The 12,542-nt window shown below is 39.1% G+C and overlaps 1 protein-coding gene across 7 annotated transcripts in view; it reads left to right on the top strand.

The window, feature by feature from the left end:
* Lasp (LIM and SH3 domain protein Lasp) overlaps positions 1 to 12,542 on the top strand; it is a 280,500-nt gene that overhangs the window by 10,892 nt on the left and 257,066 nt on the right. For 6 of the 7 annotated variants that reach the window (XM_090388896.1, XM_090388900.1, XM_090388895.1 and 3 more), the window contains exon 2: positions 5,097 to 5,191. In XM_090388896.1, the coding sequence (XP_090245022.1) occupies positions 5,097 to 5,191 (95 nt within the window). Of the gene's footprint in view, positions 1 to 5,094; positions 5,192 to 12,542 lie in introns of those variants that run through there. The other variant, XM_090388901.1, reaches the window with a different exon arrangement.

Consider the following 12,542-nt stretch of genomic DNA (forward strand, 5'->3'; position numbering starts at 1 on the left):
CAGAAAGGTCAGGGAATGACCACCGCATATCCGGAGCAATATGGCCTTAGTTGCTAATGCTGCTAAAAAAAAAAAAAAAAAACCAAATAAACAAGCTCCTGAAAAGTTACAGCAGAGGAAAGATTTAAAAGGAAAGGGTAATAGTAGTAGTAGTGCCATGTGATGCAAGTGTATGAGCTTATGCAGCATCAGCAAAAAAAAAATCACTCCATTCCCTCCAAATACCTGTCCAGTTCCTCCTTAAATTTATTCAACCTATCAACTTCCACAACGACAGATGGAAGTTTGTTCCAGCAATTAACCACCCGCTGGCTAAAGGCAAATTTCCGCACATCTGTTCTACATCTGTCTTTTCTTAATTTGAATTTATGCCTCCTTAGGTTTGTAATCTGAACAAGTGGAAGGATCCCATCAGAATTCAGAGTGCTCAACCCATTCAAGGCCTTATACAGATTACCGTGCAGGTGCTTAGTCTCTAGCCACTGCAATTTGCAGAACTTAAGCCTCTCTTGGTAAAAGGATCCCTTTATTCCCCTCACCAGTCTTGTTGCCCTTCTCTGTACACGCTCAAGCAAATTGACATCCTCCCTAAAATGAGGCCTCCAGACCTGTATGCAGTACTCAAGGCGTGGCCTGACCATTGCCTTATACAGGGGGACAATCACTTCTTTTCCCTGCTAGCAAAATTCCTATATATCATTGACAAAACCCCATGACCTGCCCTGGCAGTCTGTCTGCAATGCTCAGAAAACTTCATATCTGACTGCACAATTACTCTCAGGTCTTTCATTTTCTACCACCTTAAGTGAGGTTCCTCGGTGGGCAGGAGCAGCAGTGCGTATAGCACACGCTTCTTGATTAGACTGGGGTTCAAGCCTGTGACCACCAAATATGGAGGATGCGGAAAGGTCAGGGAATGACCTCCATATCCATGCAGCAATGTGGCCTTAGTTGCTAATGCTCCTAAAAACCAAAAGAACTACCACCACCTTAAGTGTAGTACCACACAGTTGGTACATTTCTCTCAGGTTACTTCTACCCATATGCAGTACTTTGCATTTGTCAAGGTTAAACTTCAGTTGCCACTTCTTAGCCCATCTGCCCAAATTATCTAGATCCTGTTGCAGTAGCACACTGCCATTACTGTCATTAACAACCCTGCCAACCTTTGTATCATATGCAAACTTCAACACTAAGCCTGATATAGCTTCATCAATATCATTCATAAATATACAAAACAACAGTGGACCCAACACCAAACCCTGTGTGACACCACTAATAACATAAATCCCCGAAGAGCAGCACCCATTGATTAGCACCCTCTGTCTTCTCCCACTTAATCGCAGCGCCTCCGTAGCCAGGTGGGAAGGAGCAGCAGTGCATAGCACACGCTTCTTGATTAGACCGGGGTTCGAGCCCGTCACCACCAAATATGGAGAATGCGGAAAGGTCAGGGAATGACCACCGCATATCCCGGAGCAATATGGCCTTAGTTGCTAATGCTCCTAAAAACCCAATAACAAACAATCTCCCACTTAATCATCCTTTTATCCATTGATCCAAATATATGATATCAAAATTATTTTTTTTGCATCCAGTTCCTTTGTAACTACATCATAATAACTGATCAAATTTGTTAGAGAAGACTTTCCCTTAACAAACCCATGCTGTGTCTGAATTATTGCTGCAGTCTTGTCTAGATGATCCTGCAATTATTTTACCTGGAACAGAAGTGAAACTAAATTGTCTGTAATTACTCGTGTCCCCCTTTGTGAATTGTGGGTACATTTGCACATCTCCAGTCCCTGGGAACCTCCCCTGAGTCCAAGGATGCTCTCATAATTATGGCTAAGGGTTTGCTTAGTTGCTTTGCCACCTCCTTTAATATAACTGGATAGATCCCATCCATCCCATGTGCCTCTCATGTTTAACTTCAACAATTTCTTCTCCACTTTGCTCTCAGTTATTACAAAATCATTAAGTATCCTGCTACAATTTGATAATCTGCCACTTTCAAGCCTTAATAATTCCTCATGTGTGAATGTAGATGCAAAATACTCATTCAGTTTGTTTGCTATCTGAGCAGGATCATCTACAGTCGAACCATCGATGTCAAGTGGACCAATCAGATTCATCCCCTTCCTTTTAGAGTTTATATAAGTAAAGAAATCCTTGCTGTTTTTCTTAACATCTTTTGCCAAGGATTTCTCATAATCTGCCTTCGCCTGCCTAACCTCCTTTGTGACCTGATTACAGACTAGCTTATATCTGCCATAGGCTTCTGAGTCGCTTGATAATTTATATGCATCCCATGCATTTTTCTTTTCTGTTAAGAGTTTCATTAGTTCATTTGATAACCATTTAGGCCTAATGCTTTGTGTCAACATGGTAAAAGACTCTGAAACCCCCTCCCCTCATTAGTACAGTAAACTCTGAAATCTGGCAATATCAGCGATTAAACAAAGTTAATTTTTCTGGATTTTAGAGGAACACCTAGCAGTTTTGCAGAAACACATCAATGAATATTAATCACTAGCAGCCGAACTTATTTACATCTGTAAACATTTATAATGACCATCTTATCCTTTCATCTGTTTTTCTGGCCAGCAGGATTTAAACTTCATGGATAAAGCAATGGTCTTAATTCTCACAACAGAACAAGCTTTCCTTTGTAACAAGTTGTGCTGGTATTGTATTACTTTCAATAGATATCTTTAGTTATGTTATAAATTTTGAAATGATTTTGTATATTGCATGGCAACTCACATTGACTTGTATGGTTTTAGGCGCATCAGCAACTTAGACTGTATTACATCATACTTGTTAGGCTTGTAAATCGTGTGCATTCTGTGGTCGATTTATCTGTTTTGCTGGATGATAAACCTTAGTTTCCCATAGTAAAAATCATGCAACTCATGAATGACTAACTTGGTCACATTTTGAAAAAGCCCCTAAAAGTTCCTTGTGGCATTGACTACAATCAAACATGGGTCTTTTCCAAAACCCAGTGTATGGAGGATGGATATTATATCAACTGTGTTACCTACAAGAGATAACTTAAACTATTTTGTTTTCATGTTCTCACTAGAGACCACCTGCTATCTGAGGGTCGAGTTAGACTGGTCTTTTAAGTCAAAGGCCAGTTAGAGAGGCTGCATGTTTGAAAGTAAGGCAGTACCAGGCAAGTTTATTTTGCTCTTAAGACTATTGTATTGTCTGTACAGTTTAAATCTTGGTGGCTATAACAACAGATTAAAGGAAAAGGTAAATCTGCAAGTGTCTTATAGAAAGAAATTTTGCCCTCCCTTTTTTTTTTGCACAGATTCATAACTGATATTAGTGCCAGATTCCTTTCTAATTTCTGGATTTTAAAAAATTTACTTTTTTTTTTTCTAAAATGTGCTTGGTTTTGTTATGTTATAACAAAACCAAGATAACACTAGATAACCTAATTGGTTGTCAGAGAAGAGAGAAATACCTGTGAATGTTCTCACTACTGTTATTCTCTGATGGGCACCACCACCACCACCCAGACAGCACAGTTTCGAAGCTGGTTGGCTTCATCATCAGTGGGTGGGCGGGTGAGTTTGGAACAGGCTAGTAGGCCTATATCCATGAAATTGCTCTTGGTAATAACAGCTAGCAATTTAAAATGCTCTTAGCTCTGGTTGAATGTATTCATTAATATAATCCAATTCTTTCATATTCTGAAAGCATATTATTATTAAAAGTAATTGTTCCTGTACTATTTCCATGTTTTAATTCTTAAGAATTGCTTTGTTTCACTTGTTTGATTTTGCAAGCAAACAACACAATGCAGATTAAGCTGATACTATGTAAAAACTTAATCTAAATATATTTCTTGAATGTCAGAGTATGAAAAGGCTGTTTAAGCATTGGTATGAATCTCCATTTCTACTGCCCAGGTAGTATGCCTGCATCATTTTATTTTATCTCATATTGTGAATACCTTCACAAGTTGCCTAGGTATTGCACTACTTCAGTAATGCTTCTCTGTTACTACTGGAACAGGAGTACCTGCCGATCCACTGATGAAGCCAACCAGCTTTGAAATGGTGCCGTCTGGGTGGTGGTGGTGCCCATCCGAGAATAAGTAACAGTAGTCTTCTCTACCAGAGCATTACTTATTCGAAGTAGTACTATACTTAGGCAACTTGTTGTGAAGGTATTCACAATGAGATAAAAATAAAACTATGCATGCTGCTTACTATCTGGTATGCATGTATCACCCATGCTTAAACAACCTTTTCAAACTCTGACATTTAGTCAAGAAATATATTTAGATTAAATCATGCACACCATGAAGCATCTCTCATATTGTGGAGTTATACTTCATAACTGGGTTGTCACTATTGCAACAGGGTGCCTGCTCACCCACTGATGATAAAGCCAACGAAACGGTGCTGTCTGGGTGGTGGTGTTCCCATCTGAGAATAACAGTAGTCTTCTCTACCAGAGAAGCATTACTTATTTGAAGTAGTGCAATTAGCAACTCAGTGTGAAGGTATTCAGAATAAGAGATAAAATGATGCTTGCATATTACCTGGGTAGTATGCATGCATCATTTTATGAGGTTTTTTTTTTTTTTTTTGTGCTGTACTTTATGTGATCTTAATTTATAAAATTGAAATGTCTTTCTATTTTTTATTGCTAGAAACATAATACAGTTCTATAAAAGGAAAATATATTACAAAAATATACAATATTACAAATGGAAGTGTATTTACAAAACAGTATTTTTGTAAGTACAGTATATACAGCAATACATTCTAATTAGACATTAAGGAGTATCTGGAAGTAACAGTTGATGAATAATTTGATTGCATTAATGGAAAGAACTAAAATAATAGCATTAGTAGTTGACATATGTCATGGTGTATAATAAGTATACACCATGGAGACAAATGAAGTAAAGCAATTCATGAAAGTTTTCATTTTGTTTTATGTTATGCTTATTTAAGAAACTGAAATCTATCCTCTCCCATTTTATTTATACATATATGAAGTAGACATTTTATATATATATATATATATATATGCAGCATTAATTTTTTCAAAATTAATATTTTTTATAGATATGGCATAAACAGTGTTTCAAATGTCAAGAATGTGGTATGACTTTGAATATGAAAACCTACAAAGGATACAACAAAGTACCTTATTGTAATGCGTAAGCATTTTTTTTTTTTTTTTTTTTGTGCTGTACTTTATGATCTTAATTTGTGAATTGAAATGCCTTTCTATTTTTTATTGCTAGAAACATAATGCAGTTCTCTAAAGGGAAAATATATTACAAATGGAAGTGTATTTACAAAACAGTATTTTTGTTCAGTATATACAGCAATACATTCTAATAAGACATAAGGAGCATCTGGAACAGTTAATGAATAATTTGATTGCATTAATGGAAAAATAACTAAAATAATAACATTAGTAGTGACTTATGATGTAAGAATGCAAGCTTTTACAGCATCAGTAAAAAAAAAAAAAAAAAACTTTCCATTTCACCTACCCATTCCTTCCAATATTTTGTTTAGTTCTTCCTTGAAATTATTTAAGCTATTGACTTCCACCATAAAGATGGAAGTTTGTTCCAGCAATCAACCATCTACTGGCTAAAGGCAAACTTCTGCACATCTATTCTGCAACCAACCTTCCTCATGTGCTTAGTCTGAGTAAAAATCCCATGCACATTGTTTGCTCAAACCATTCAAAGATTTAAACATCTCAGTGAGATCAGCTTGCAGGTGCCTAGTCTAGATGTGCAATTTACAAAACTTAGGAGGCCTTTCTTGGTAAGAGCACACCTTTGTTCCTCTTGCCAATCTTGTTGCCCATCTTTTTACTTTAGCATTAGAGGCACATGATGCAAGAAAGCAAGCTTATAAAGCATCAGCCTAAAAAAAAAACCCGTTTCCATTTCACTGATATATTCGTTCCAGATCTAGTTCTGCCTTGAATTTATTTAAGCTATACTTCCACAACAGATGAAAGTTTGTTCCAGCAATCAACTACCAGCTGGCTGTACACAAATTTCTGCACATATATTCTACAACTGTCTTTCATCAGTTTGAATCTACGCCACCCTCAGGTTTGTAATCTGAGCAAGACGAAGAATTCCAGCAGCATCGAGCCTGCTCAATCCATTCAAGGCCTTACACACCTCAATCAGATCACCTCACAGGTGCCTAGTCTCCAGAAGCTGCAATTTGCAGAATTTAAGCCTTTCTTCATAAGAGCTTCCCTTTGTTCCCTTCACCACTTGTTCCAACAGCTCTACGGCCTTCTTACAGTGACACAAATTTCTGCACATATATTCTACAACTGTCTTTCATCAGTTTGAATCTACGCCACCCTCAGGTTTGTAATCTGAGCAAGACGAAGAATTCCAGCAGCATCGAGCCTGCTCAATCCATTCAAGGCCTTACACACCTCAATCAGATCACCTCACAGGTGCCTAGTCTCCAGAAGCTGCAATTTGCAGAATTTAAGCCTTTCTTCATAAGAGCTTCCCTTTGTTCCCTTCACCACTTGTTCCAACAGCTCTACGGCCTTCTTACAGTGAGGCTTCCAGACCTGAATACATTACTGAAGAAGTGGCCTGACCATTGCCTTATATAATGGGATAATCACCTACTTATTTCCTGTATATTATTGATATCCCCCATGAGCTGTCCTGTAGTCTGTCTCCACTGCTCAGAGAACTTCATATCTGATTGCACAATTATCCCCAGAAAGGGTAGTCTTTAATTTTCCACTAACCTTAACTGTAGTATCACACAGTTGGTATGTTACTCTGGAGTTACTACTGCCCATATGCAATAATTTGCATCTGTCAATATTAAACTTCAAATTGCCATTTCTCAGCCCATCTGCCTAACTTTTCTAGATCCTGTTGTAGTAGCATAATGTCATTAACCACCCAGCCAACCTTTGTATCAACTACAAACTTGGACATTAAACCTAATATGCCTTTATCAGTCTCATTGATAAATATATAAAACAGTGGGTCCAACACTGAACGTTGGAGAATTCCACTAATAACATTAGTCCAGAAAGGGTAGTGTCCATTGATAATCACTCTCTTCTCCCACTGAAGCATCACTTTATCCATAGCTGCAACTTTGCTCTTAATGCCACACTACTCCAATTTGTACAGCAGTCTTTTATGTGCAAGTGCCAAAAGTATCCACTAAGATTGGTTAGACAATATTTCCCCTTAACAAACTCGTCCCATGTCTGAAGTATAACTGTAAGCTTGTCTAGATGGTCTTGCATTACTTCTTTAACTATTGGCTCCATTATTTTTCCTGGAACAGAAGTTAAGCTAACAGGTCTGTAATTACTCATGTCACCCTTTGTAAATTGTAGATACATTTGTAGATCTCCAGTCTGCATGGACCTTTCTTGAATCCAAGAATGCCCTCATAATTATGGCTAGGGGTTTGCTTGCTTATTTTAAATTACAAAATGATTACAAAATCATTTTGACCCCTGTTAGACTTTGATAAACTTCTGGTACTTCCCCCGTGCAAATGCAGATGTAAAATACTTGTTCAGTTTGTCAGCAACCTGAGCAGGATCACCAACAGTTGAACCATTGACATCAAGTGGACCAATTTGATTCATTCCTTTCCTTCTAGTGTTTACACTAGTAAAGAAGTCTTTGCTAATTTTTCTTTGCATCATCTGTCAGATTTCTTGTAATCTGCCTTTGCTTGCCTAATCTCCATTGTGACGTGATTACAGATTAGTTTGTCTACCATAAGCTTGTGTAGCCTGATAATTTATGTTTGCTCCATGCATTTTTCTTCTCTGAAATGAGTCTCATTAGTTCATCTGACATCCATTTAGGCATAACCTTAAACAGTATTTCTTAATTGGTATGAACAGCCTAGTACCTTCTGTGATTAATTCCTTGAATGCTTCTCATTTAAAATTGGCCAATTGAGTCTGCTGACGAGGCTACTAGTGACGGTCGTGTTCCAAGCCGCTAAGTGGATTTTTCTTATTTATTGATTTGAAATTATTGTTTTTCTAAAACTTTTGATTTAAATTTAGTAGTATAACATTATTTTGTGATTTTTTGATTAATTTGGTGTATTTATTCTTTACTCGGCCTTGTAAAAGTATCGGTAAGGGTTTCCACGTGTTCGTAACTACCGCTACCATTATTAACTTTCCCGCCATTGTGATACCGTACTAGATAGTGTTAGTTGAACTTCGTTAGCAGTTAAATTGTACGTTTAAATAAATACATATAACGACTTAGATTACGAACGTAATATAATTAATAACATAACATAATTAATTAATGAATTAATAGAATCATGACTCAGACCAGAGCAGCAAAGCAAAAGGCTCAAGCAGTGCTGTGGCTCAGAGCAGAACTGAGGGGGGCAGTTGTCCTCTGACTCACAGCCTTATAAAATGCACTGTTTGCTTGATGTTTGCAGAGCAATCGGGTACGGGACTTGATACTGCCAAGGGGGATGTCTTTGTGTGTGCGCGATGCAAGGAGTGTAACGATATCAGGCAACAACTCGGCGTTCTTTTGGGCCTATATGAGAGCTTGAAGGACACGGTGGATGCCCTCGAAGAAACTAAATTGAGGGGCCCATCAAGCTCTCAGCTGCCCACATCAATGCCAGAGCTTGCACTTGGGCATCGCGTGACACAGAGACAACCCCCAAGGCAGAATGCGCTGGTCCCGAAGGAACTAGTAGTTGTTGGTGACTCTATTGTCAGGGAAACGGGGAACATGCTTTCTAAAAAAAGATAGGTGGAACAGGACCAGGGTATGTCTGCCAGGGGCAAAGGTTGATGACGTTGTAGAGCGAATATCATCTTTTAAGGGCACAAAAGGTGATATAGTTGTACACGTTGGCACTAATAATATTAAGAGTAGGAGACCGGCAGAATTACTTAACAAGTACAGGTCACTGTTGAACAAAAGCCGAGAATTAGGGTTGAATTTGAAAGTGTCTGCAATTCTGCCCAGACACGATAGGAGGGAGTATATGATGAGAGCCTTGTCGATCAATTCGGCCCTGGAAAGATTGTGCAAGGCTCAAGGGGTAGAATTTTTTTCAGCCTGGACTGTACTTGTTAACAGGAGAGATTGCTTCTACAGGGATGGGATACACTTAAATAGAAAGGGTGCAAGAATATTTGCTGATGCTATCGAGGCAGTGTTAGGTGGGTCGGAAAACTGCTAGCTTGGGGGGAGACAAAGACCAATAGATTGACAGTAGCCACTGGCAGAGGTGAAAGAGATTCTTGCACTGCTTCTATTAGAATGAGCAGAAGCCTGAAAAACAAGATGCATAGTATTTCAGAGACTGCTGGGAGCCATTGTGGTACAAGTAAACACATGGGTTGTGTTAGGGTAGCTAAGAATAGAAACAGGTGCAGGTATACTTGCGTGTACACCAATGCTAGGAGTTTAGTAAATAAATTTGATGAATTTGAGGTATTGCTCAAAACATCGAAGGCAGATATTGTTGGGATATCAGAGACGTGGTGCCACAGAGATATAAGGGATGCGGAACTGCAATTTGGGGAGTACAACGTCTACAGAAAGGATAGACAGGATAGGAAGGGGGGAGGTGTTATGCTATTAGTTAAGAAACACATAAAAACCAAGGAAGTGAAGCCAGTCGACATCGCTGGACAGTGCAGTGTGGAGTCAGTTTGGTGTGACATAAGCATTGGGAGATCAAAATTGAGAGTAGGAGTGTGCTATAGGCCTAATGACTCTGATGAGTATAATAAGGAACTGTACAGGGAAATAGAGTGGGCCAGTAAATCAGAGTGTCTTATAATGGGAGATTTTAATTTCCCAGATATTGACTGGAATTTGGGGGCTGGATACTCACACACTAGCAGGGCTTTTGTGGATTTATTGGATGATTGTTTTCTACATCAGCATGTTCGGGAGGCAACTAGAGGGAGTAATACTCTTGATTTGATTATCAGCAGTGATTCTTCATGCATTAAGAATCTGCAGATAAACGAACCACTAGGTGGCAGTGATCACAGTGTGCTGAAGTGGGATTTACTCCAAGAGGTAACTACCATTAGGGGTAAAGGGAAGGGTTATTGCTTCCGTAAAGGCGACTACGATGGACTGAGACAGTATTTAAATTCTATACAGTGGGACCAACTGATGATGTTACCAACAGCAAATTCAAAATGGGAAGCATTCAAAGAACTTATCTTGGAAGCTACTAGGCTTTACATACCAACTAAGAAATATTGTTCAAGGTTTAGGCCAAAATGGATGTCAGATGAACTAATGAGGCATATGGCAGAGAAGAAAAATGCATGGGATACTTACAAATTAACACATGACACAGAAGCCTATGATAGATACAAGTTGATATGCAACCAAGTTACAAAGGAGGTTAGGCAGGCGAAGGCAGATTACGAGAAATCCTTGGCAAGGGATGCAAAGAAAAACAGCAAAGAGTTCTTTACTTATGTAAACTCTAGAAGGAAAGGGATGAATCAGATTGGTCCACTTGATATTGATGTGTCAAGTGTTGATGATCCTGCTCAGGTGGCTAACAAACTAAATGAATATTTTGCATCGACATTCACACATGAGGAGTTATTCAGTGAGGGGAATGCCAGAGGTGTATTCAACTCTAGCAGTAAGTTACAGAATCTTGAAATAACTGGGAGTAAAGTGGAGGAGAAACTGTTGAAGATAAACACAAGAAAGGCACCCGGGGTGGATGGGATCTATCCAGTTATATTAAAGGAGGCAGCAAAGGAAGTAAGCAAACCCTTAGCCATAATTATGAGAGCTTCCTTGGACTCAGGGGAGGTACCCATAGACTGGAAATGTGCAAATGTGACCCCAATTCACAAAGGAGGATCAAAGGCTGACACAAGTAATTATAGACCTGTGAGCTTGACTTCTGTTCCAGGAAAATTAATGGAGGCACTGGTTAAAGACGCACTGCAGGATCATTTAGACAAGACTTCAGTTATAGCTCAGACACAGCATGGTTTTGTTAAGGGGAAGTCTTGCCTGACCAACTTGATTGGATACTATGATGCAGTCACAAAAGAACTGGATGCAGGGAATAACTTTGATATTATATACTTGGATCTTAGAAAAGCTTTTGATACTGTTGCACATGGAAGACTGCTACACAAATTGGAGCAGTGTGACATTGGAGGCAAATTGCTGTTATGGATAAAGGGGTGGTTGAGGGGGAGAAGACAGAGTGGTAATCAATGGACACTGCTCATCGTGGACTGATGTTATTAGTGGAGTCCCTCAGGGCTCAGTGTTGGGTCCATTATTGTTTTCTGTATTTATAAATGATATTGATGATGGTATATCGGGATTAATGTCCAAGTTTGCAGACGATACAAAGGTTGGCAGGGTTGTCAAGGACACTACTGACACTATGCTTCTGCAACAGGATCTGGAAAGGTTGAGCAGATGGGCTGAGAGGTGGCAAATGAAGTTTAACATTGACAAATGTAAAGTACTACACATGGGAAACAGCAACCCCAGAGCAACGTATCAACTCTGTGGTACAACACTGACAGTGGTAGAGAATGAAAGGGACTTGGGGGTGGTTGTGCAGGCAGATATGAAGTTCTCTGAGCAGTGCAGACGGGCTGCAAGAGTAGCTCATGGAGTATTGTCAATGATATACAGGAATTTTTCCAACAGGGATAAGGAGGTGATTATTCCATTGTATAAGGCGATGGTCAGGCCACACCTAGAGTACTGTATACAGGTCTGGAGGCCTCATTTCAAGAAGGATGTAGAGCTGCTGGAACGAGTACAGAGAAGGGCAACAAGATTAGTGAATGGAACAAAGGGGTGCTCTTACGAAGAAAGGCTTAAGTTTTGCAAATTACAGTGTCTGGAGACTAGGCACCAGCGAGGTGATCTGATAGAGGTGTATAAAGCCTTGAATGGTTTAAGCATGCTCAATGCTGATGGGATTCTTCCTCTAGCTCAGAATAATCACCTGAGAGGGCATAAATTCAAATTGAGGAAATACAGATGTAGGATAGACGTGCGGAAATTTGCCTTTAGCCAGCGGGTGGTTGGTTGGTGGAACAGACTTCCATCCCTTGTGGTGGAGGTTGATAGCCTAAATAAGTTTAAGGCTCAGCTGGACAGGTATTTTGAACGAACAGAGGGGTGAAGTGGAAGTGGTTTTTTTTTTTTTTTTTTTTTTTGGCTGATGCTGCATAAGCTTGCTTTCTTGCATCAAATGCCTCTACTAATGCTAAATAGTTACATCATCAGTCGGTCCGACTGTATAAAATTTAAAATCTGTCTGAGATCACTGTAGTAACCTTTACAAACGAAAACAACAACCCTTTCCTTTACCATTGATGGTAGTTACACCTTGAAGTAAATCCCACAGCAATGTGTTGTGATCATTGCTACCTAGTGGTTCTTTTATCTGCACACTCTTAATGAGCAGATTATTAGTAACATATGAGCAAAGAACAGTAAAAGGAAAATAATACTTAATGAGAAC

The sequence above is a fragment of the Mastigoproctus giganteus genome, chromosome 14 (genome assembly GCF_048544385.1).
Source record: "Mastigoproctus giganteus isolate SK-2022 chromosome 14, ASM4854438v1, whole genome shotgun sequence".
NCBI lineage: Eukaryota > Metazoa > Arthropoda > Arachnida > Uropygi > Thelyphonidae > Mastigoproctus > Mastigoproctus giganteus.